General features: G+C 51.4%; 9 protein-coding genes across 9 annotated transcripts; 6 read left to right on the forward strand and 3 right to left on the reverse strand.

Moving 5' to 3' along the window:
* Positions 1–132: 132 nt before the first annotated feature.
* N7446_010403 (DNA-directed RNA polymerase II subunit RPB1) lies at positions 133–6485 on the forward strand. The gene is made up of 4 exons (XM_058519146.1): positions 133–671; positions 758–914; positions 967–1037; positions 1099–6485. Exons 1-4 carry the CDS (start codon positions 543–545, stop codon positions 5932–5934), a joined length of 5193 nt encoding a protein of 1730 aa, XP_058369934.1. The 5' UTR covers positions 133–542; the 3' UTR covers positions 5935–6485.
* Positions 6486–6647: 162 nt separating this feature from the next.
* Positions 6648–9340, forward strand: N7446_010404 (ubiquitin ligase complex subunit HRD3; the record flags this gene model as incomplete). The annotated part of the gene is made up of 4 exons (XM_058519147.1): positions 6648–6681; positions 6730–6861; positions 6945–8873; positions 8934–9340. The coding sequence occupies 4 exons, from the start codon at positions 6648–6650 to the stop codon at positions 9338–9340; spliced, it is 2502 nt and encodes an 833-aa protein (XP_058369935.1).
* A 118-nt stretch (positions 9341–9458) lies between these two features.
* Positions 9459–12441, forward strand: N7446_010405 (putative DNA repair protein Dds20/Mei5; the record flags this gene model as incomplete). The annotated part of the gene is made up of 5 exons (XM_058519148.1): positions 9459–10121; positions 10182–10237; positions 10386–11550; positions 11619–12032; positions 12094–12441. The coding sequence occupies 5 exons, from the start codon at positions 9459–9461 to the stop codon at positions 12439–12441; spliced, it is 2646 nt and encodes an 881-aa protein (XP_058369936.1).
* A 327-nt stretch (positions 12442–12768) lies between these two features.
* N7446_010406 (putative MFS allantoate transporter) lies at positions 12769–14454 on the forward strand (the record flags this gene model as incomplete). The annotated part of the gene is made up of 4 exons (XM_058519149.1): positions 12769–12942; positions 12998–13028; positions 13082–13366; positions 13427–14454. The coding sequence occupies 4 exons, from the start codon at positions 12769–12771 to the stop codon at positions 14452–14454; spliced, it is 1518 nt and encodes a 505-aa protein (XP_058369937.1).
* A 551-nt stretch (positions 14455–15005) lies between these two features.
* Positions 15006–15530, reverse strand: N7446_010407 (uncharacterized protein; the record flags this gene model as incomplete). Its single annotated transcript, XM_058519150.1, has 1 exon — positions 15006–15530. One exon carries the CDS (start codon positions 15528–15530, stop codon positions 15006–15008), a length of 525 nt encoding a protein of 174 aa, XP_058369938.1.
* Positions 15531–16208: 678 nt separating this feature from the next.
* On the forward strand, positions 16209–17999 carry N7446_010408 (Zn(II)2Cys6 transcription factor; the record flags this gene model as incomplete). Its single annotated transcript, XM_058519151.1, has 2 exons — positions 16209–16285; positions 16334–17999. The coding sequence occupies 2 exons, from the start codon at positions 16209–16211 to the stop codon at positions 17997–17999; spliced, it is 1743 nt and encodes a 580-aa protein (XP_058369939.1).
* A 288-nt stretch (positions 18000–18287) lies between these two features.
* N7446_010409 (uncharacterized protein) lies at positions 18288–19924 on the reverse strand (the record flags this gene model as incomplete). Its single annotated transcript, XM_058519152.1, has 4 exons — positions 18288–18426; positions 18495–19080; positions 19133–19605; positions 19671–19924. 4 exons carry the CDS (start codon positions 19922–19924, stop codon positions 18288–18290), a joined length of 1452 nt encoding a protein of 483 aa, XP_058369940.1.
* Positions 19925–20183: 259 nt separating this feature from the next.
* Positions 20184–22578, reverse strand: N7446_010410 (Kelch motif domain protein; the record flags this gene model as incomplete). Its single annotated transcript, XM_058519153.1, has 3 exons — positions 22197–22578; positions 22063–22149; positions 20184–21997 (listed from the first exon to the last, which is right to left on the reverse strand). Exons 1-3 carry the CDS (start codon positions 22369–22371, stop codon positions 20184–20186), a joined length of 2076 nt encoding a protein of 691 aa, XP_058369941.1. The 5' UTR covers positions 22372–22578.
* A 284-nt stretch (positions 22579–22862) lies between these two features.
* N7446_010411 (WD40 repeat domain-containing protein) lies at positions 22863–24707 on the forward strand (the record flags this gene model as incomplete). The annotated part of the gene is made up of 1 exon (XM_058519154.1): positions 22863–24707. The coding sequence occupies one exon, from the start codon at positions 22863–22865 to the stop codon at positions 24705–24707; it is 1845 nt and encodes a 614-aa protein (XP_058369942.1).
* Positions 24708–24790: the final 83 nt, after the last annotated feature.

Here is a 24790-nt window from a genome sequence, read left to right on the forward strand (position 1 = left end):
AGTAACGGTACTTCCAACTCGCCTGTCTCAATTTGATAGGTGAGGTACCCACTGTTCTGCCAAAGCGGTGAGCCCTCTTTAGACAGCGGCCACAGTGCAGGGAAAACTCGAGCCCCATCACAGTGAGGCAACCTCCAACCGTCTCCCTTTCAACTTCCCGACACGCCATCCCCCATCCTTCAACCACGCAGGAGATCGCGTCTAGCATCGCGATCCTTCTTCTGGAATCCCCCATCACGCTCTTCCACGCCGCGCGCACCTTTTTTCCCTCCTTTTCGGCTTCGTGACATCCGGGACCCCCAGGTCGCCGGCGCCCTCGTGGCAAGGGCTGCCAAAGGCCTCAGCCGGCCAGCTGCTTCCACACGACTTTCGTTTCATCGTCGCTACGTGTAAATTAGACTTCCACCCCTCGGACAATTCTGTCTCTTCAAATTTTGCGACGCTGCGATAAGAGTTCCTTCGTTTTCGCCGGTCCACGATCCATCCGCCTGACCGGTTAACTCCGCGTTTTTCATCGGCTTTTCCACGAAAACATCGCCATCATGTCGAACGTTTTCTTTCCATACTCCAAGGCGCCTCTGCGCACCATTAAGGAGATTCAGTTTGGTCTCTTCGCCCCGGAGGAGATCAAGCGCATGAGTGTGGTCCACATCGAGTACCCAGAGACATTGGTGAGTGCTTAATTCTGAGTTTTCGTCGCATACTTTGTGATCGGCTCTACTTGCGCTTGTGTTTATGATTGCTAATGACGCGATAGGATGAACAACGTCAACGGCCTCGGACCAAGGGTATCAACGACCCGCGTCTCGGCACAATCGACCGTCAGTACAACTGCGAGACTTGTGAAGAAGGTCCCAAGGAATGCCCAGGACATTTCGGTCATATCGAGCTTGCATCTCCAGTATTTCACATCGGTTTGTTGCACCTGATCGATTTCTTCTCTTTCCGCCCGCTGACTTCCTCTAGGTTTCGTGACCAAGATTAAGAAGCTTTTGGAGACCGTGTGCCACAACTGCGGAAAAATCAAGGCCAACCAGGTTAGTCATCCCTTATGGGATGGCAAATCTTGATGGCAGACTTTGCTGACATGATTACCAGGCCGATTCTAAGTTCGCCGAAGCTCTCCGATTCCGTGACCCCAAGCGTCGATTCGATCACATTTGGCGACTCTCCAAGGATGTGCTGGTCTGTCAAGCTGACCCTCCTGCTGATGACGAAGAATTCTCGAAGGACCCCCAGCAGCGCTCCCACGGTGGCTGCGGTAACGCCCAGCCTACTGTCCGAAAGGAAGGAATCACACTTGTTGGAACATGGAAGCCGAGCAAGGCTATGATGGAAGACGAGATGGCACAGCCTGAGAAGAAGGTCATTACGCCTGCCATGGCGCTGAACATCTTCCGGAACATCTCCCAGGAAGAGGTTCGCATCATGGGTCTTAGCAATGACTACGCTCGTCCCGAATGGATGATTCTTACTGTCCTTCCCGTCCCACCTCCTACCGTCCGTCCCAGTGTTGTCATGGGAGCCACCAGCGGCGCCCGTGGTGAGGATGACTTGACATACAAGCTTGCTGAAATCGTTCGTGCCAACCAGAACGTTCAACGCTGTGAGCAAGAAGGTGCCCCCGAGCACGTTATTCGGGAGTTCGAATCTCTGCTTCAGTACCACATTGCTACATACATGGATAATGATATTGCCGGTCAACCCAAGGCCATGCAAAAGGGCAACCGTCCTGTGAAGGCTCTGCGCAGTCGTCTGAAGGGCAAGGAAGGTCGTCTGCGTCAGAACTTGATGGGAAAGCGTGTCGACTTCTCTGCTCGTACTGTCATTACTGGTGATCCCAACTTGTCGCTTGATGAAGTGGGTGTACCATACTCGACGGCCCGAATCCTGACCTACCCAGAAGTTGTCACCCCTTACAACATTGAGAAGCTTCAGAAGCTAGTCTCCAACGGACCCAACATTCACCCTGGTGCCAGATACATTGTCCGCGACAACGGCGAGCGCATTGACTTACGTCACGCCAAGCGCGCTGGTACTCAGCAGCTGCTTTATGGCTGGAAGGTCGAGCGTCATCTTGACAACGGTGACTACATTCTGTTCAACCGTCAGCCTTCGCTTCACAAGGAATCCATGATGGGTCACCGTGTCCGTGTCATGCCCTTCTCTACATTCCGAATGAACTTGTCGGTGACCAGTCCTTACAACGCCGATTTCGATGGTGACGAAATGAACTTGCACGTCCCCCAGGGCGAAGAAGCACGCGCTGAGCTCGCTGAATTGACTCTGGTTCCCAAGAACATTGTTTCTCCCCAGCGTAACGGTCCCCTGATGGGTATTGTGCAGGACACTCTTTGTGGAATTTACAAGATCTGTCGTCGTGATACCTTCCTTACGAAGGCTCAGGTTATGAACCTTATGATGTGGGTTCCCGACTGGGATGGTGTGATTCCTCCCCCTGCTATCCTGAAGCCCCGACCCCGTTGGACAGGAAAGCAGATGATCAGCATGGCTTTCCCCTCTGGCCTGAACCTGCTGCGTGTTGACAAGGATGGTGCTGCTATGACGGAGAAGTTCAGCCCTCTCAATGATGGCGGTCTTCTGATCCACGGTGGACAGTTGATGTATGGTATGCTTTCTAAGAAGACTGTCGGTGCCAGCGGTGGTGGTGTCATTCACACCATTTTCAACGAGTACGGTCCCGACACTGCTGTCAACTTCTTCAACGGTGCTCAAACCATTGTCGGCTACTGGCTACTTCACAACGGTTTTAGTATCGGTATCGGTGACACTATTCCCGACCAACTGACTATCCAGAAGATCGAGGAGGCTGTCCGCAACCGAAAGCAAGAGGTCGAGACTATCACTGCTAGCGCCACTGAAAACACTCTGGAAGCTCTGCCTGGTATGAACGTCCGTGAGACATTCGAGAGCAAGGTTTCTCGTGCTCTGAACAACGCCCGTGATGAAGCTGGTGATGCCACCGAGAAGAGTTTGAAGGATCTGAACAACGCTATTCAAATGGCTCGCTCTGGTTCCAAGGGTTCCGCTATCAACATTTCCCAGATGACTGCCCTCGTCGGACAGCAATCCGTGGAAGGAAAGCGTATTCCCTTCGGCTTCAAGTACCGTACTTTGCCCCACTTCACCAAGGACGATTACTCTCCCGAGTCGCGTGGATTCGTTGAGAACTCGTACCTCCGAGGCTTGACTCCCACTGAATTCTTCTTCCACGCTATGGCTGGTCGTGAGGGTCTTATTGATACCGCTGTCAAGACTGCCGAGACTGGTTATATCCAGCGTAAGCTGGTCAAGGCTCTGGAAGAAGTCATGGTCAAGTACGATGGTACTGTCCGTAACTCTCTTGGCGATATTATTCAGTTCATTTACGGAGAGGATGGTCTTGATGGTGCACACATTGAAAATCAGCGTGTTGATATCATCAAGTGCTCTGATGAGAAACTCCGCGAACGCTTCCGTGTCGATGTCATGGATCCGGAGCGCACTCTCGGCCCCGAGGTCTTAGAGCAGGCTAATGAGATTGCCGGTGATATGGAGGTGCAAAGATACTTCGATGAGGAGTGGGAGGCAATCCTGAAGGACCGGGAATTCCTGCGCACCGTGGCCAAGGAAGACGAGGAAATGATGCAGCTTCCCATCAACATTCAGCGTATTCTTGAAATGGCTCGCACCACTTTCCGCATTCGCGAGGGTACCATCAGTGACCTGCACCCCGCTGAGGTCATTCCTCAGGTCCAGGCCCTTCTGGATCGCCTGATGATCGTTCGTGGTAACGATGTTATCTCGCGCGAGGCTCAAGATAATGCAACATTGCTATTTAAGGCTCAGCTCCGCAGTCGTCTTGCTTTCCGTCGCCTCGTTACCGACTATTCTCTTAACAAGCTTGCATTCCAGCATGTGCTTGGTGCTATTGAAAGTCGCTTTGCCCGTGCGGCAGCCAACCCTGGTGAAATGGTTGGTGTCCTTGCAGCCCAGTCTATTGGTGAGCCTGCTACTCAGATGACCCTGAACACCTTCCACTTTGCTGGTGTGTCATCTAAGAACGTCACCCTTGGTGTACCCCGTCTGAAGGAAATTCTGAATGTTGCTACCAACATTAAGACTCCCTCTATGACCGTGTACCAGCAGGGCATGAAAACTCACGACAAGGAAGGTGCCAAGACCCTGCGCAGTCTTGTCGAGCACACTAGTCTGCGTTCCGTTACTGAGTCCACTGAGATCTACTACGACCCTGACATTCAATCCACGGTCATTGAGAACGATCGGGATATGGTCGAATCCTACTTCATCATTCCCGAAGATGTTGGCGATGACGCTGCCTCGCAGTCCAAGTGGTTGCTCCGTATCGTGCTCAGCCGTCCCTCGCTTCTCGATAAGGGTCTCACAGTCCAGGACGTCGCCACCAGGATCAAGCAGGCTTACCCCCGTGATATTGCAGTCATCTTCAGTGATAACAACGCTGATGAGCAAGTTATCCGTATCCGTCAAGTTCAAGACTACAAGGATGACGATGATGAGGATGTTGAATATGATGTGACTTTGAAGAAGCTTGAGCAGCACTTGCTCGACACTCTGACCCTGCGTGGTGTTCCTGGTGTTGAGCGTGCGTTTATTAACGAGAAGAGCAAGGTCCGTGTTATCGAAGATGGCTCGCTCTACACAAGCAAGTCCGATCCCCTCTGCAAGGAATGGGTTCTCGAGACCAGTGGTTCTTCTCTGGCTGCAGTTCTCTCAATTCCTGGTGTCGATGCTTCTCGTACATACTCCAACCAGTTTATTGAGATTTTCGAGGTATTCGGTATCGAGGCTGCCCGTACCGCTGTCCTTCGTGAATTGACCCAGGTGCTTGCCTTTGACGGTTCCTACGTTAATCACCGTCACTTGGCTCTCCTGGTTGATGTGATGACTGTGCGTGGTTACCTGACTCCTGTCACTCGTCATGGTATCAACCGTGCCGATAACGGTGCGCTCATGCGTTGTTCCTTCGAAGAGACCGTTGAGATTCTGTTGGAGGCTGCTGCCTTCGGAGAGCTTGACGACTGCCGTGGTGTCTCGGAGAACTTGATCCTCGGACAGATGGCACCCGCTGGAACGGGAGAGTTTGACGTCTACCTGGATCAGACCTTGCTCAACACGGTTGTGTCGAACAATGCACGCTTCGGCCTTATGGGCGCTGTTGGCGCCAAGGATGCCATCATTCCGGACGGTGCTGCTACTCAGTACGACACTGGATCTCCCATGGCAAGCTCCCCATACATGACCGATAGTGATCCCGATGCATCCTTCTCGCCCATGCACCAGCTGGGTCAGGATGCTCCAGGAGGCTTCACAGACTACCAGCCGTCTGGTGGCTATGGTGGATTCAGTCCTGGTCCTCGCAGCCCCGGTGGCTACTCCCCCACCAGTCCATTCAACACCAGTCCAACGTCTCCTGGCTACTCTCCCAGCTCGAGTTACTCCCCGACATCGCCTAGTATGGGTATGACCAGCCCGCGCATGAACTTCTCGCCTGGTTTCTCGCCTACTAGCCCGTCGATCAACCCGACGTCACCGGCCTACTCGCCTACCTCGCCTGCCTATGGTCAAGTGTCCCCGACTTCGCCTTCGTACTCTCCAACATCGCCTGGGTTCTCGCCTACGTCGCCAAGCTACAGTCCAACATCGCCCAGCTTCAGCCCGGCGTCGCCGGCCTTCAGTCCAACTTCTCCTACCTACAGTCCCACCAGTCCTGCCATCGCAGGCGCTGGTCGGCACCTGTCCCCTACTTCACCAACCTCCCCGAAGTTCTCTCCCACGAGCCCGCAGTCATACTCGCCTAGCTCTCCTAACTTCTCTGGCTCCCCAACGTCGCCCGGTGCTGGGGCTTACAGCCCGACTTCCCCGGCTTTCAGCCCTTCATCGCCACGCCAGTAAAGTTCGGACGGACATGGCTTGCCTGTCTAAGGCTCGTGCTTACGTCTGTACTATCACCATTACAACATTCAAATAACCCAAAAGGATTTTCACGCGTTTAAAATCTCAGAACTGATTGATAATTTTTCCACGATATCGGGGCGTGTCACCCTTTCAATTGTATCTGTTCTTTACTTTTTCTTTACCCAGAGACGTGCCCTCCGTTTCAGCCGTCTTCGTTTGTTTTCGCAATTGCACACGCTTTTGTTCCCCCGTTTCGCAGGTGGTCATGATATCTCACGACAACGCGGAGTTGCTGTTTTTAACGCCCGAGGCTTGGTCTGGAGACGTTGAGGAATGGCAGATACCGTTTGCCCTGGGAGTTTATGACTGCCCAATTTCTATTGCATTGAGAGCGCCCCGGGGATGTATTTTCTGCTTTTTCCTGCTTTGTACACAGCACCTCGTGAGGGGACGAGTAGATCCAAAGAATGGTAATGACATTTTTGTCTATTCTGTGCATCGTAAATAACTGTAGTACATGTAAATATGATGTTGGGAGTAGCCTAGAGAATATAAGTATGAGAAAGTACGGAAAAATGAAGCGCCGTCAACCCAAACGTGGCCCGAACTACATCATATCGCAACAGTTCCGCACTCGACTCCTCCACATTGCTTTGCTTTCGAGCCGCGATGTGCCTCTCACTCTGTAATTACACCAGTATCTCAAAGTCATGATGAGGTCACTATCTCTTCTTTCGGCCCTGCGTAAGCTACCCCCACGCGCAGACGACACCGAAGACTGACCCCTTCCAGTGCTATTACAGACCTGCGCAGCTGGGCCAAGTCAACATTCCGCTGAGACGGTCCAAACTGCTGTCGGCGGCGATGCTGATAATCATGAACCCCCGCTCTTTGCTGGGGAACCAGAACCCCGACCTATGACCCGTGAGTACTGTACCTACCTCGGAGCTACTATCTCCGCATCCTATCAATGGCTGCCCGAGACTGACAATCTATCCTGTGAACAGAAAGGGTTGAGACGGCATGGAATACCCTCCGTACCGCAAAACCCGCAAGCCCCCAAACAGACAAGTCAACAGGCATCCTCGGAACTGCCATATACTATGGCCGCCAAACATTCCGAATCCTCTTCCTAAACGGCCCCACAACCGACAAACCACAGCGGAAACTCGACGCAAATGTCGCAAACGCCGTGGCAGAGCTGCGCGCAGCAGCAGACGAAGAACAAGACCCAGATGCGATGTTCCTACTAGCAGAGATGAACTTCTACGGCAACTTCTCCCACCCCCGCGACTTCAAAGAAGCATTCCACTGGTATCATGAGCTCGCCTGGCTGGATGGGAATAATACCGCCCAGAATATGGTTGGCTTCATGTATGCCACAGGCATTGGAGGTGCCGTTGAACGCAACCAGGCTAAGGCGCTTATGTACCATGAGTTTGCTGCCGAGACGGGGAATACGCGCTCCGAGATGACCCTTGCGTATCGGTATCATAATGGCATTGGAACGCCGAAGGATTGTGACCATGCACTTGTTTACTATAAACGCGTTGCAGATAAGGCTGTTGAGTTTTACCGCTCTGGTCCGCCTGGTGGTAATGCTCTCATTCGTGACTCTTATCGTTGGGCTGAGGAGGAGGGTGGTGTTTATGGTGCTGGTGCTAGTGTGTCGAGTTCTGGGCAGAACGCGCGTGACGCTGCTCAGGCTAGTCCTGAGGCTAGTGTTGAGGATATTCTGGAGTATTTGGATCTTATGTCGAGGAAGGGCGAGCTGAAGGCTACTTATACCCTTGGCAAGATGAATTATGAGGGTGCTCGGGGTTTGTCGCGCAATTTCCGTCGCTCTATGAGGCATTTCAAGGTTGTTACCAAGAAATATTGGAATAAGGATGGTACTGTCAATCAGAATGCTCCGGCTGGGCTAGACAAGCTGGCTTCTAAAGCGGCTGGACATATTGGTTTGATGTACCTCCGTGGAGAGGGAGTGGAGCAAAACTACGGCACTGCTCTCACTTGGTTCCGACGTGGTGTTGTGAACGGCGACTCTCTGTGCCAGCATTGGATGGGCCTGGTGTATCTGAACGGATACGGGGTGCCTCAAGATGGCTTCAAAGCCGCCAACTACTTCAAGGCTGCGGCAGACCAGGATCTCCCGGCATCGGAATCGCGATTGGGCGCATTGTTCCTAGACCAAGGCGATGTGGCCGCTGCCACACGTTACTTCGAGCTTGCTGCCCGCTGGGGGTGGATGGAAGCGTATTACTACCTGGCGGAGATGGCCAACTTCGGCGTCGGCAGACAACGGCACTGCGGCGTCGCTGCTGCCTATTACAAGGTTGTTGCTGAAAAGGCGGAAATCATCCACTCGGCCTTTGCGGAGTCGAATTCTGCTTACGAGGCCGGTGACAAGGAGGGAGCTCTCATTCCAGCGATGATGGCCGCTGAACAGGGCTACGAGAATGCCCAGGCAAATGTGGCTTACCTTCTCGACGAGCAGCAGTCCTTGCTTTCACTAAGTTCCATTTTCCCATGGGCTGAAAAGAGCCGGTCTTCGTTGCTGCGCAATGCGGCTCTGGCTTTGATCTACTGGACACGATCCTCGAAGCAGGCTAACATCGACTCGTTGATCAAGATGGGTGACTACTACCTGTCCGGTACAGGTACCGTTATGGATGCAGAGAAAGCCTCTGCTTGTTATCACAATGCCGCTGAAGCACACCACAGTGCACAGGGCTACTGGAATCTGGGCTGGATGCACGAGAACGGCGTAGCGGTGGACCAAGATTTCCACATGGCCAAGCGATACTATGATCTGGCCCTCGACGTCAGCCCTGAATCATATCTGCCAGTCAAACTCAGCTTGCTCAAGCTCCGGGTCCGAGGGTATTGGAACCACATCACCAATGGAAATATCAACCCCATCCGCGACGAGGAAGGTAAGTGAACCATGGCCCGTTTGATCATTTACTTTTGGCGCCTTACTTAAGATTTCTTAGACTCGAAACCCCCTCGCACTTTCAAGGAATGGATTACGACCTTTATCCACAATGACGAGGAAAGCTATTACGATGAGCTTTACGAACAACGCGGGGAGGATGATGAATACCGTGGCCTTGATGCTGATAGTCACGAGGACGGCTACTATGATGACCTGGATCTCGAGATTGACGAAGGAATGCTAGAGGGTCTTCTGATTGTCGGGTTGGCCGCTACGCTCTTGGTGCTGGTCTATGTTCGTCAACAGCAGCAACGGCGTAACCGGCAGAATGAGAATGCCAATGCCAATGCTAATGCCAACGCCAACGCCAACGCCAATGCCCAAGGAAATGGGGACCGCGGCTTTTTCCCACAGCCCGGAGACCCTGAATTTGGGCAGTGGGTGGCAGGAGGAGTTGGGCATTGAGTCTAGTCTATTCTTGTAGATAGAATTCCATGTTATCGATAAGCTTCTTTCTCCGCATCTCCCAACTTCTCTTCTCCAACACCCCTGTCATCGGAGATCTGTAACCGTTTCATGGACTATGGCTCAGCCTCCAAGCAAACGTCGTCGCGTTGATGCAGCCGCCACACTATCCAAGCCGTTCAAGTCGCCAATGCGCAGGCCCGTCCCGACAACCACAGCCGCATCACCAGCTACACCCGTCGCGACCAGGGCCCTCAATGACGCCCCAGCACAAGCTTCTACACCAGTCTCAAATATACCTACACACTCCCTCCCCGCCGAACAGAAAGCAACCTCCCGCCCGCTCTCAACCCCAACCCGCTTCCACTCCTCCGACCCCGACATCCTCGCCCTCCAAAAACAACAACGCGCCATTCAATCGCGCATAGCCTCACTCCGCACAGACCTCGATGCAGCAACCCAAGCCCACCAACTCGAATCCTCAACCAAAGATACCGAGCTCGAAGCTCTGATCGTCAAATGGCGCCATATTAGCCAGGACGCGGCGGACGAAGCGTTCGTCGGTGCTCAAGAGCGTGTTAATAAGATGGGAGGCATGAAGGCTTGGAAGGAGCGTTCTAAACGTGATGCTACGCGGTGGGAAGAGTATGAGGAGGAGAAACGTGAGATTGAGCATGTTGATGAGGAAGAGGAGGAGTATCGGGATCTTGGGGGGTTGTCGGAGATGTTGCAGAGTAGGAAGATTGTCCATGAGCAGGGGCGGGAGGAGAGTTCTGATGAGGTGTGTATTTGGTTATTGCTTTGCTTTGAGGCTGGCTGGAATATTGCTGATGTTCTCTAGGAGTTTTCTATGGGATATATGCTTAAGACTCTGCATATTGATCCTAAGTTGATCGGGTATGATGTGGTAGCTCAGACATGGATCAAGGGTTGATGCGACAAGACGAGGAATGAATCCATGGACCTTGAATGAACTTGATATGATTAAGAGACATCTATACCCAATGTTATACTGTTATGCTTGTATATCGTTGAACTTGACTAGGTGCCGCTTACACTTTCCTATTTGGGATGATATCGACTCCACCCAATCCCCGCATTGCCTTCCCTTCAAGCTGCAAATCACTAATTTACATGTCAATGCATCTGATTACTGCATGTCGCGCCCGCTGAAGCATAGAGATATCGCCTGCGCTCGCTGTTTCCGCCTCAAGCGGAAATGTGACCATGCAAAGCCATCCTGTGGCGAATGTCGCCGCAAAGGCGCGGAGTGCTTGCCGGCCAGATCCCGGAAGTCGGGAGATAACATCACCATCCCGCTGGATTACTTGAGACAACTTGAAGAGCGGGTGGCTGAGATGGATCGTCGATCTAGCACTATCGAAGCTCACGTGGAGATGTGCGATGCTGCTGTGCAGACCGATTACGGAGATCTTGAAGCGTGCAATGATTCGAGCCATTTCTTGGCTGGCCAAGATTTAAATAAGGACAACGATGCGTCTCTCATGCTATTGTCTGGATTGCAGTCTCCAAACCAACGATTTGCACGATCACCTCCGTCTTTCTCGCCGGACACATTGTCTTTCTTGACCAGCGCAACTTTTGACTTTCCATGGATGGATACAACACCATCATATTCATTGACCGACAGCTTAACCTGGTTGAAAGAGCAATACACCAATGTCTATTTCTCTGTCACACACCGCGAATGGCCCTTCCTGAACGAAACAGCCTGGAAGTCTTGGCACAACGAAGTCATCATAGACGGACAAGATGAATGGCGACAATTCTTTTTAAATATTGTATATGCAATTGGGGCATCCCTTTGCAGTACAATACAGCGAGATCCTTCACACTCAACACGTTCGAAAGAGTTCTATGCCTCGGCAATGCGATATTACCCGCACGTCGTGGGGCATTCGTCTATGGTTCTGCAGGTCCAGGCTTCATTGCTTATGATTCTTTACGCTTTGCATTCACCTTCTTCGGAGGAGATTACGACTAGTGTTTCTTCCATCGTACCCTTCTGTACGGCTGCGATGGCGGAGATCCGAAAGCATGCGTCGATCTGCCGAGATAATGGGTCGATGACTGAGACTGATGAGGTTTTGTCGGAGAAAATGTTCATCACTTGTTACATGCTGAATGAAATTATTGTGTCTGGGTGGGATCGACCTGTTTCAGCTGCATATAGAGTTGTCGACGATGATGTGAGTCACCTTTGCATCTATTTTACATCCCCGTCCCGAATGATTGACATCACTGACCTTTAATATAGATGTGCATATTAGGCGACACACTCCAACCACCTCAAGACATAAACCCCGCCTTAACTCATCTATTCCGCCTACGCAAAATTCAAGCAAGCATCAGAAGATCGAAAGAGAACTGGCCTCAAAGCCCACTGATCAAACACGATACAAGCCACAACTCTTCATCCTCCTTCAAATCGGCGCTTGATATCTGGCGGCAGGATATCCCACGATATGGATCCAATAATGTTCAATACGGCTATTTGCACCCTATATGGATGCGAAAGCTGTATGATTACAGTCTCTTGATTCTGATGGAAGAGAAGCGGAACTTTGTCGAGGACGGAGTGGAAGAGTTCCTCGCCGCGGTTGTGGATGTCTGTCTCAATTTCCGTCTATTTCAGGAAGAGGGCCACGTAATGTGTTACACCTGGTCTGCGGTATGTAACCGGCAACTCATACTTATTCATAGGAAGACTTGGCTAACATTTACATTTATAGCTTGTATTCCAGTTTCGCGCAGGAACCATGCTTTTGTATATTTCCTGGGCAACAAAATCCATGACTGATACCCGCAAAGCCATTGACGCCTGTGCGATGAATTTGGCTGGCTTTGTGGACCGTTGGACGGACGCCATGCCGTATATGAGGGTTTATGAGTTCCTAAGACAGAAGGTTATGTGGAAGGCCGGTATAGGTGAAGTTGAAACAGATAATATGGTCTTGTTGGAGGAGGCCGAGTTGCATTTGGAGCAGTTGAAGAAGGGATACTTGCACAGAGCGGTCTTGGGGATGGTTGAGGATATTATGTTTGGGGGCTCTATTCAAGTGTTTCCCGAAGAAGTGTAAATGTTAGAGTGAAGGTTAATGTTATCTCAGTTTGTATGTCTATGAATTCCCGCATCGACGGGTTCTATACTTATCGCGGAGTATTGTCCGCTTGCATGTGAACCAATCATACAACTTCAACTATTCCCCCACGATCAGCATCCCCTATCATATGTTTATCATAGTTCCGCAGCTTCATGCTTATCTACTTGGCAGCGATAACACAAGTCCAGGCCATCTGCTAGGGCTTAAAAGCCCGGCATAGGAATGCGGAACGTGATTCTCACGACTTCACACCTTGACCCAAACAGACCCCAGAACCCAATTAACCCTAATTGATCCTTCACGATGGAGAAAGACCCCAAAGTGGATTATCCCACTGTGGGGAAAGATATTGCCCTCGGCGAGACTCACGATATTGGCGCCAATTTATTCCTCGAGGCCGAACAGCTCTCCGCCGAAGAGCTGGAGACCGAAGGTGCCAAAGTTCTTCGCATCCTGGACTGGAGGATTATGCCAATTGTCCGTAATACCCCGAGCCTATATTGATCCCTTCTAACGTGGATTCATGTTCTAGCTCTATGTTACCTACGTTATTCAATTTCTTGGTAAGTACAACTAAATCAGGACCTCGCCTTGCTCTTCTGACACACTCATTTAGACAAACTATCACTCAACTATGCCTCTGCCTATTCCCTCATCCCAGATCTCGGACTCGAAGGCCAGAGATATTCGTGGGTCGCTGCAATCTTCAACTTCGGCTATCTATTCTGGGCTCTACCGGCCAACCTATTGATCCAGCGACTGCCGATCGCAAAGTATATGGGCGGCATGCTTCTAATCTGGAGCATCCTCGTCGTCGCGCATATCGGCGCGAAAAACTATGCCGGAATCCTAGTATTGAGATTCCTACTGGGCATGGCAGAAGCCGGTGTCAGCCCTTGTAGTAAGTGGCCCCATGCCACTTACAAACTAACAGTCTGGCAATGCTAATCTACTGTCATAGTGATGAATCTGACTTCTATGTTCTACAAGCGCTCGGAACAACCATTGCGCATGGCTATCTGGCTCAGTGCCAATGGAATGGCCACGATGGTCGGTGCCCTTTTAGGATTTGGCCTGGGTCATTCCCATAATACGACTCTGCACAGCTGGCAACTTATTTTCCTTACTATTGGACTGATGAATTTTGTCACTGGTTGTGTCTTCCTCTGGCTCATGCCTGATTCGCCCAGTTCGGCGCGCTTCCTTTCGCACCGTCAGCGCGTGATAGCCGTGCAGCGTGTCGCGGAGAATATGATTGGCGTGAAGACTAGAGAGATCAAGCCTCGACAGGCTTTGGAGAATCTGTATGATGTAAAAGTCCTCTGCTGTGCCGGAATTGGTATTGCGTGTGGTGTTATCAACGGAGGAGTTTCGAACTTTGCTTCTGCTCTTATTAAAGGCTTCGGGTTTAATGGGATTTATGCTACATTGCTCCAGCTGCCAACTGGTGCTTTTGAAGCTTTGATAGTCCCGATCTGCGGTATTGTCGCTACATACGTCAAGGACTCACGGTGTATTGTCCTCGCAGTCGTGTCTCTTATTCCCTTCGCTGGTCTGCTGGGTATCCGGTTTACCGACCTCGACCACCGCTGGACTCTGGTCGGCTGCACCTGGCTACAGTACATCGTTGGTGCTCCGGTTATTGTGTGCTGGAACATCCTTGCCACCAATGTTGCTGGCCACACGAAGCGTGCAGTGGCTAATGGTCTCTGGTTCACGGTCTATGCCGCCGGAAATGTCGCTGGTGCTAACATCTTCTTCGCTCGCGAGGCTCCACGCTATTATTCAGCTCTTGCGGGGCTACTCATCTGCTATGCAGGTATTATTGTGCTATCGGTTGTGGCGTATGCGTTCATGAGATGGGAGAATGCGCGAAGAGATACGGTCGATACGGCTACATGTGAGGGTGATGTTACGTCACAGGCTATCTTGGATGGATTCAAAGATATGACGGATATGGAGTCGAGGCATTTCCGGTATGCGCTTTGAATGGTAATTAGAAGGCTATAGATATACAGTAATCAATATGAATGGATCAAATCAGATGAGTATCCACCGATGCTAACGGTAAATGGCAAATAGTGGGTCCTTAACCCGAAAAGGTAAGAAGTCCCCCATAACGGGATGGTAGGTCAATGGAAAGAGCAAAGAAACTGTAAGCCTAACCCAGCGCTGGGGGTTCTGCTAGAGGCTTTCAGGAAACCTCAGGTCACGCGCTGGAGGAGCCAGGACCGAATCCGGCTCATCCCTTTTATTTTTTTTATTTTTCCCTTTGTATTCTCTTTTCTCCCGTCTGCGCCGCCCTCAAGAAGAGTGGTTGGATCGTATGGACAGGTGCTGCCTAAAATTGAAGCCCCGGGGTTGGGGATTGTTATTGGTCCCTTTGAATGTAACAGATCACTTCCTTTAAATAGGTACGGATGTCTTTCATACATAATGTAGCAGGCGTTTATATACATTTTCATCCCAGTGTCATAGTATCATCCTACATGCAGACATATCCCTTTCTTCCAGAACCAGGAAAACCAAGATATTTAATATCAAGACGCTCTTCGAGCAACGACCGCAGTTTCATAGGGCGTCAATCCGATGTTATCCAAAACACTCAACTCAGAGAATGTAGATTTGCAAAAGCAAGGTTCATAATCAGGCCAGTCTACCCGCGGCCCAAGCCACACAATCATTTCAACGGCTTGATCACCATATGAATCAATATATTTGGTGATTAGCTTAGGGTCGCGTGGGTAGATAAACATCCACGCCTTGGCCTGTTGAGCGCTGGGATAGAGGCCCCACCCTCCACTAACGACGTTCATGTCTTCTTCGGCAATATATCGGTTGATTGAGGAATCTACTTCCACTCCCTGCACTGGAACATGTTTATTGGAGTATGCGATGACGCCTTCGAGGAGACCTGATCCGCTGCCGATTGAGATGGTGAAATCGGGGTTCTTGGGGAGGATTGAAGCCAGGTGGGTGATCAATGTGCTGGATATTCCCAGGCAGCAATCTGGGAATCTTTTTGGTGTTGGCCCAAGCTGGTTTAATATATGAGACAAATCCATGTTGAGTGACTGAAGAAACTTGAATTTGGAGAAGAACTTATATTCGGAGCGGGTTTACTAAACACCGGAGTATGGACCGGAGTGAAGAGCGAGATGAGGCTTGCTATTGTGCTCTTAGATATCGGGATAAGCTAGATGCTCACATGGTCAGTGCTGTTCTACAGAAATTCTGGACCGTTTGCTTTTGACATTTCGAAGGAATAAAAATGTGCAAAAGGAGAAGAAAAGGAAACGACCAAGCAAAAAGCGGCTTGTTGCAACAACAGAAAACAGAAAGATCAACACAGTCTCTCAAGATAATCACAAAGCTCAATTGATTTGGACGTTGTAAGTTAGCTTGTATGTACATGTAGTTTGATTGTAGTTAGTTATGGTTAACTAGTTATTTTTAGATGTCGTGATTTGTCCTGGATCCGGCCAATTGGAGATGTCAATGACTCTGTATTTCATTACCCCTATTTCTCACTATTTATGGGTCCATTCTAGCTACATAAGCTATGCCGACGGATCATCTATAGACCCGGTTTCATGCAGTATTCGTAAGGTAATTGCGACATTAGATGAGTGCCTTACTTACAAGGCGCCAAAAGGGAAAAGGTGGGGATCTCAAGAATCCACAGCCTTGTCAGATATCAAACACAGCATGACCCAACACTCAAGCTGAGATGGAGCCAGACAATGGCAATCAATCGGACAACACCACCCAGTGGCCGCATAGGCTCATCCAAGTCCCGATCCGGCTGTAAAACCTGCAAGTAAGTTCTGCTACAACTGTATCTGACACAAATTAACCACTTTGACAGGATCCGAAGAGTGAAATGCGGGGAAGAAAAACCAAGCTGTCTCCGGTGTACAAGTACAGGCCGGAAATGTGACTTTGAGAATAATGCCATTGGCACCTCGCCTCCAACGCCGTCGATGCCAACTTCTCTCATCCCCAGCCCGAGTCACACGCTCTCCTCGTCGCCGAATTCGGGACGGCGGGAACGTCGTGCTTTCGGGTATTACTTTCAACATGCTGCGCAGTATTTGTCCGGTGGTATGGACATTGATTTTTGGACTGGCGTTGCCCCACAGATTTGCCGCACTGAGCCAGCTGTGTGGGATGCCATCATTGCCATCAGTGCTTTGTTTGAATACCCGGAACAATGCTTGGATTTCACCTTTTTGAGACACAAGCAGAAGGATGCTCATCTGCTGAAGCAATCTCAGAAAGAAGCTTTGGTGTGGTACTCGCGTTCGATTTCAAGCATCCATTCCCAGATCGAGCGTGGTAGCGCCGATCCCTACATTGCACTTATCAGCTGTGTGCTATTCATCTGTGTGGAGACCATTCAAGGGCGTATGGAGGAGGCTTTACAACTCCTCAGACAGGGCATGAGTCTGATATTGGACCTTCGGGTGAAGGCTCTTCATGGGACGGTCTCTGCTAGCAAAGCTGCGCTCCTGGAGAACACCATCATCCCACTGTTTTTACGGCTGAATACCATTGCTCTCACGATATCCGGGACTCAGCCTAGTGAGCTCTTCTCTTTTGAAAATAATAAGTATGATGGATTTTCATCACTTGGATCTGCTCGGCAGTCTATAACCACCTTGGGAGCAGAGTGCATCCTCTTCCAGCGAGATGCGGGAGTTCATCTCCAAGCCTTTGGCGGTGATGTCTGTGTGAGCCAGGACCTGTTCATCAAGCAACAGGAATTGCAAGATCGGCTAGCACGTTGGAAGAAGGCATATACAGACCTCTGCCAAAGCCTTCGTCACAAATCACCGATTCCGCTCGAGTATTCTATTTATACCGAGCCAACCCTACTCGCATACCACGCAGCTGCATCGGTATATGTTGCGGGAAGCCTGACAAAACATGAAACCGTCTATGATGATTATCTAGACGACTTCCGGGTAATCGTCGAACAATCCAGTCTTACCCTGGATGCCTCGAAGAAGCCAAACGGCGCGCAACCACCATTCACTTTCGAGATGGGTGTCGGACTCCCATTGTTTGTGGCTGCTGCCAAATGTCGCCATCCGGGGTTGCGTCGAAGAGCCTTGCAATTGTTGAGACGGGCTCCACCAGTGCAAGGCTTCTATAAATGCCCGCCTGTTACTGCTTTGGCCGAGCACCTCATGCAGGTAGAGGAGGGCCACAGTATTGTGTTGAACAAGGCAGTTGGTCAGGATGCTGCTGCTGAAATTGCTGCCATTGTTGCGTCTCAACAAGGACCATTATCTGGGAATCACGTCAACGAAACGATACCCCTCTCTCTTATTATTCCCGAGGAAGCCCGTATCTGTGACACTGGTGTTTTTCGGCTCCGGGATGGCCTTCCGTATGATGTCTGCGAGGACGATGTTATGAAGTGGAATCCTGGCCCAGAGCAACTGTTCATGACACTCAGAAGGCTTCGGCGTGATCCTGTTACCACCTCATGGGAGGTATATTGTGATTGTATACCTATGAACTTTTGATTTGAGGACTGGGGCCGAACCACTTGCTTCCATGTCACTGTGGAACAAAAAGATGGGACGCCAACAAGAATCCACGTGTATATAAAATTATACAAAAAATCCAAGACGACAGTGAATGTCGCTACAATTGGTCCCATAAGACCAGAATACTTGCACCGTGCGAAGACAGACACGCACTCTACGAAACTTAATGAACAGAAATCAAACGTCAAATAGATTCAACCCTTCGTTGCCATTCTAGTTTCATAGCTATTCCAGACAGCCCCTAAATGAATTCGCCTGTTAATCTCAAGCTTTCTCAATCAACCGCTCAAAGATCTGGCTAATAGCCTTAGCACTCTTCTTCGGCATTCTCTTCTGATCATTCTCATAGTCGACAAAAGTCACACCAAAGCGAGTTTCGTAGCCTTCGGCCCACTCAAAGTTGCTGTAAGTAAAATCGATATTAGCATCACATTACACTATAATCGATATTATATTAGGAGATTGGCATACTCCATAAGACTCCAAGCCATGTAGGCTCGCACATTGACACCGTCGTGGGTATAAGCATCGGCCATGGCACCGATGTAATCCTTGAAATATTGCACACGGAACTCATCGTTGAGAAGCTCTTCCAGCGGCATGTCGTTCTCTCCGAGGACACTGGTCCCGTTCTCGGTAACGTAGATCTTAGGGTATCCATACCGCTCACTAAGCCACTTTAGCAGCTTGCGGAATCCCAGCGCACACGGTCGCAGCCAAGGGGACTGAGTGATGGGCCCGATGCTTTGTCCGTTCTTGTCTTCAAGAAGCAGCTCTAGGTTACCAGCGACGTCGTCCAACTCTGGCTCGCCTGTCTTGGCGCGGATATAATTCGCGCAGTAGTGGTTCATACCATAGAAATCGTTGCTACCGTGTACTAGAGCAAGGTCTTCGGTCGTCCAGCTTGGCAGGCGGTCTCCGAGCTGCTTGATCATGCTGTCGGGGTACTTGCCATGGTAGATTGGGTCCGCGAACCATGAGATGGCGAATTCGATCTTGCGATCACAGGCTTCGACGTCGGCAGGGTTCTCGGGGTCCCAGGGCTCGGCCCAGTCACCTTTGATTTATATTGTTAGCAATGAGAGGGGCTGTGGTGGGAAGAGGTGTACCGTTGAGTGTAATGCCAATCTCGCCGCCGTCCCGCTCCTTGAACTCATCTCGGTATATCTTCACCGCAGCTCCATGAGCGACCAACAAACTGTGACCAACAATCCAGGGCTCGGTTGAACTATCTCCGACCGGGCTTTTGGTGCGATCGCTTGTGTGGCCCGGGGCGAAGGAACCATTGTTGTATCCAAGGACACTGCTGCACCAAGGCTCGTTGAAGGTAATCCACTGTTTGACCTTGGATCCGAATGCTTCGAACACTACGCGAGCATAGTTTGCGAAGTCGGCAACAAATTCCTCCTTGTTCAGAAGTCCACCGTAGCGTTTGTCCAACGCATCCGGAAGATCCCAGTGAAACAGAGTGATCATGGGCGTGATTCCCGCAGCATGGAGGTCATCCACGAACTTGACGTAGAACTCCAAGCCTTTCTTGTTGATGGGATCATTCCGACCGCCGAGGGGTATGATGCGGGACCTATGGTGGCGTCCAGCCGATATTAGCTGACAGGGTTTAAAGACAGAGGCTTAGATAGGGCTCACCATGATAGGGAGAATCGGTATGCCGAAGCACCACATTCCTTCAACAAGGCAATGTCCTCGTGTGTTCGGTGGTACGAGTCGCATGCTACCTCCCCAGATCCACCACCAGCGATCTTGCCGGGTATCTTGCAGAACGTATCCCAAATCGAAGGAGCGCGACCATCTTCGTTCACGGCTCCTTCAATTTGGTAGGCGGCTGTCGCAAAGCCCCAGACAAAACCCGGGGGCAGAGTGGATTGCTCAACGGATCCCATAGTGTAAAGGTAGGCCGAATGCCAATGAAGGTAGAGCGCACATCAAGATTTATGTAGCCTCATATTTGAAACAAAAGAAAGACAAGTTAAGAGCTTCCTTATCGTGACAGGAATGATCTCCGCGATCCGGAGGAGACGCCGCGCCGAGAGCGTCGGGAGGCTCCACCCGGTTTGGCCGGCCCGTTCACCGTAAAACTTTTGATATTGACTGTTGACTATATTTCATACTCCGGACAAGCGTGCGTGCCCCATTCGTGTTTCATAATATCTCCATCCCTTCGTCATCTCCATCCATCTCAGATTCGTCGGCAGTCGAGCCAAGTCGCAACTGTGAGTTCTTGGAATCATCCCCATGCGCCCCAAACGCGCTCACGATTTCCAGCTCAGGCCCTGCGATGATACTAGCATCGGCGTCCACTACCTCGCACAGCTCAATCAGACTGCGGTGGCTCAGCGACTTGAAACCATCCGTCCGCACCACACGACCCCAGTAGATCTGGCAGAACTGCTCAGCTCGGCGTTTCAGCCAGTGTTCATTGGTCCGCCCTGCACGCTCCCAGACAATGGCTGCATTGTGAACATCAAGCTCGCGGCTCAACCGGTTCACACAGAGCAGGCGAAGCTTGGGCATGTCGTAGAGGTTTGCCATAACAAGCATGCCCGCCACATCGATAGGGGTTGAGCAGTAGTCTGGATGGCCTGCAATGCTGTCTGTGTACAAATAGTAAAGAAATGCGCGTACAACTGAGTAGGGCTCTGGAATATGCATTCGCTTGGTGTGGTACTCCGCCATCTGCGCAGAGTACAGCCGCTTGAAATGTGGCCACCGTAGTTGTAGAAAGATTCGATGCACATGGATGGGGTCCGAAGTCGATGGGTCAACTTCCACAAAGGTTGGTACGGCTTGAGTTGGTGAGACGATCGGCTCGTCGCCCATGTAGTCCGAGTTTGAACAGTCCCAATCATCGCGGATTGCAGTGACGACGAAATCAGTACCACTCCCTGACTCGGGGGGAAGATCGAAGACAGCGGCAAGATCGGCCCCAAGTCCGGAAACTTGGGAGCCCATTGGATCAGAGGGCCACGGTCCATCTTGCTCGGGAGCATCCGCCGACAACCCGTTGCCTAACAAGCCATACTTCTCCAGGTCAATGGTGAGGACTTCACTCATCTGGTTTTCATCACTACTCCCTGGCACGCCCTCAATACTACATCCTAGCAGCCATGCCTTTGTTCCCGCCTCGTTGACCGTGCAGTAGTGCCATCGGTAGCCGGGCCGAAAAATCTCTTGCCCATCAGCCAGTCGTTGCCAACGCAGTGAGTTGAGCTCCAGGGCGGACAGGTTACAGTCATGAGACCGGACGGTCTCTGACGGTGTGATCAGGTCAAGCAGAACGCCAGATACAAACGATTGGAAATGGGTTCCAGAGAAGAGGGAGGGGACATGAGGGCCTGAGTTAAACCGAAGACATGAGATAGCACCCGGAGCAAGAGGCTTACGTCGGCCTAGGTTGCGAACCTGCACACTTCCTGAGTTCGCAGCATAGGAACGTGGAGACATCTGATGTGAAGGACTGTTCGGGATGGAGTCTGGATAATGAGCAGTCGGAAGATGAAAGTCCAGGGAATTGACACTACCTTGGAGATTGGTGTTTCCTGCCAGCGATGGGGATCCTTTGAGGTCGAGCCACCAAATGTCGGTTGTTCGCTCCATGTTGGGCCCCAATCCACCGAAAATCCAGAGTCGTGTTCCCCAAACCCAAGCGATATGATCAAATCGGGCGGTAAAGCTCCAGGTTCGAGACCAGGTCCAGGTTTGGAGATCCAAATAAGTCAAGTCGTCCAGTATGAGGTTCTTCTCGCCTGTCAGTCCACCTGCAATGAACAGCTTGTCCTCGTGAATCACTGCAGCATGTCGTGCCCTGCCGCGCGGAATGGGGCCACGGATTTCAGGTATTGACCAGGTGAAGGTATTCAAATCGAGGATCACGACGTCAGCTAGATACTCGCGGTGTTCGTTTTCTCCCCCAAATACGATCAACTTATCACCCTGGTACAAAGATGCAGTGTGGCCTATCCACGAGAAACCGTATTAGAATGCTAAAAAGCAGTATGGGCGAATGAGGAAATATGCATACCCATCCGCACTCCGGGGATATCGCCATAATTGTCCACAAGCTCCCATTCGAGGGTCTCCAAGTCTAGCTTGAGCACGTGGTTGTAGACTGGGAAATATTAGCATCAATTCAGTGTTGCAAAGAAAAATGCCGACCTTCATCTGTGTATTGATCAAACCCGCCGAAGGCATAGATTCGGTCATTGCTGCAATACGTCACCGAGGCATTTACCAGACAGGCGGGGACATGACCGCGAGACTTCTTGATGCTGGGACGATAATCAGTCTGGCGGGGTGCCGGACTGGCAGGCATCAAATAAGCGTCCTGCATGTGTGCCAGAGTGCAGGAGATCGGATTAGAGATGCTCGAAGATCCCAGAGGAGGTCGTGCGAGTGGGTCTTGGTGGGACTGTAGAGTGTGGGGAGGTGTCTGCCGTCAAGGTGCGAAATGAAGCTCACAGACCTCGAGTGGCAATCGCCTCATAAGCAAACAATGAACAGACGGACCTGACATGAATCTCGTCTTTGTCTGGAAAAGAACAAAACGCCGATGTCATGTCCCAAAAGGGGAAGGCGTCACCTGGGCGATCTTTAGTCAGCCGATACTGCCAAAGCGGAATGTCAGGTGGACTCGACCGTTGCTGAGCCAACCCTACGAGGAAAACAAAAGGAAGTATGAGCTACTTGTACTTCTCCCCTTCTTTTCTCTCTCCACCATCGAAATTCCTCATTCCTCTTCCCTATTTACTACTCCTCTACTGCATTTCGTATTTGCATCTTCTATTGGGACTGGTCCCCATTGCATTTTCTTCCTTTATCACTATGGCTTCTGTCACAGTGTCCACTCCGGTGAAGAGCCACCATGGACTGTTTTCCTCCAAGACTGCTGGCGGTCGTATCCCTCTGACCCCTTCGCCTAACCACCTGGCCAGCGGTACCTCGTCACCCTTCACTCCTCCCCAGAAGGCCGACGCTGGCCGCGGCCAAACCAAGTCCGTCTATGGCGGCAACCTCTCTGCGCACTTCACCAAGTCCTCCGTCCAGAAGTCAAGCCGTACCACATACCGTGAATCTCCCAAGTCAAACATTGCTCGCATTCGCAAGTCGCCCAAGCACCTCGAGCTCGGTGTGTCCGACTGGACGTTGACCGGCGGTAGTGTCGCATCAACTTCATCTCCTTCATCAAAGGAACGCCCTCGTCGGGAGATCCCGACCCGTTCTCGGGCCAGCAAGTCAACTGTGCGCATTTCTCACAACGCTGCTGACCGTTTCATCCCAAACCGGACCGCCAGTGAAGGTCTGACTACAAGTGGTGCTGCAAAGCCCGAAGAGGGCCAGCGCCCCAAGAGCGGTGGTAGCGGTGGATCATCAGTCCTGGCTACGGCTGCTAGTGCTTTTGATATGGGTGCCCGTGGATCCGATGATGACCTGACAGCTGCTCTTGAGAACTTGGGTCTTGAAGACAATGAGCCCTCCACGTACACTCGCCCGGCTCCCGATGCCGTTGCCTACAAGTCATCGCTTGCTGATGCCTGCGGTGTGAGCCAGAACACTCGCATCCTGGCCTTCAAGCCTCCTCCCCCCGAGTCGTCGAAGCCTATTGATCTTCGTGCTCAATACAACCGTCCTCTTCGTCCTGCCAAGTCGAACGCTGCCCAGTTCCGCCGCCGTGTCCAAACTGCCCCCGAGCGGGTTCTCGATGCCCCTGGCCTTTTAGATGACTATTACCTCAACTTGCTCGACTGGAGCTCTGGCAACCAGGTCGCCATTGGTCTCGAGCGCAATGTCTATGTTTGGTCTGCTGAGTCTGGCTCCGTGAACTGTCTTTTGGAAAGCTCCCCCGACACTTACATCAGCAGCGTGAAGTGGAGCGGTGATGGTGCTTACGTCGGTGTTGGTTTGGGCACTGGTGAAGTTCAGATCTGGGATGTTGAGGAGGGTACCAAGCTTCGCAGCATGTTCGGCCACGACTCCCGTGTCGGTGTTATGGGCTGGAACAAGCACACCTTGTCCACTGGAGCTCGTAGTGGCCTCGTCTACAATCACGATGTCCGCATCGCTGACCACAAGGTCGCTGAGCTTGTCTCTCACACCTCTGAGGTCTGTGGTCTTGAGTGGCGCGCCGACGGCGCTCAGCTCGCCACTGGTGGAAACGATAACCTCGTCAACATCTGGGATGCCCGTTCCCTGAGCGCTCCCAAGTTCACCAAGACCAACCACCGTGCTGCCGTCAAGGCTCTCAGCTGGTGTCCCTGGCAATCAAACCTTCTCGCCACTGGCGGTGGTTCTTACGATCGTCACATTCATTTCTGGAACACCACCACTGGTGCTCGTACCAACAGCATCGACACTGGCTCCCAGGTCACGTCCCTGCGCTGGAGCAACCACTACCGCGAGATCGTCAGCTCCAGTGGCTTCCCCGACAACTCTCTCAGCATCTGGAGCTATCCTACTCTGGTCCGCAACGTTGAGATCCCCGCTCACGAGACTCGTGTACTCCACAGCGCTATCAGCCCTGACGGTCAGATGCTGGCCACCACCGCCGCTGACGAGAGCCTCAAGTTCTGGAAGATCTTCGAGCGTAAGGCTGGCACCACTGCCTCCAGTGCTCGTGAGGGCGGTGTGGGCAGCAAGGCCCAGATGACAAAGTCTATGACCATCCGCTAAGCGTCTGCTGCTTTTCTTTTCTTTTACTGCTCGATACCCCCGGTTCATAACCTAAAGCATTGATGGGCTGGGACATTAATTTG

The sequence above is a fragment of the Penicillium canescens genome, assembly GCF_028828765.1.
Source record: "Penicillium canescens strain IBT 15451 chromosome Unknown utg000006l_segment0_segment0, whole genome shotgun sequence".
NCBI classification, from domain to species: domain Eukaryota; kingdom Fungi; phylum Ascomycota; class Eurotiomycetes; order Eurotiales; family Aspergillaceae; genus Penicillium; species Penicillium canescens.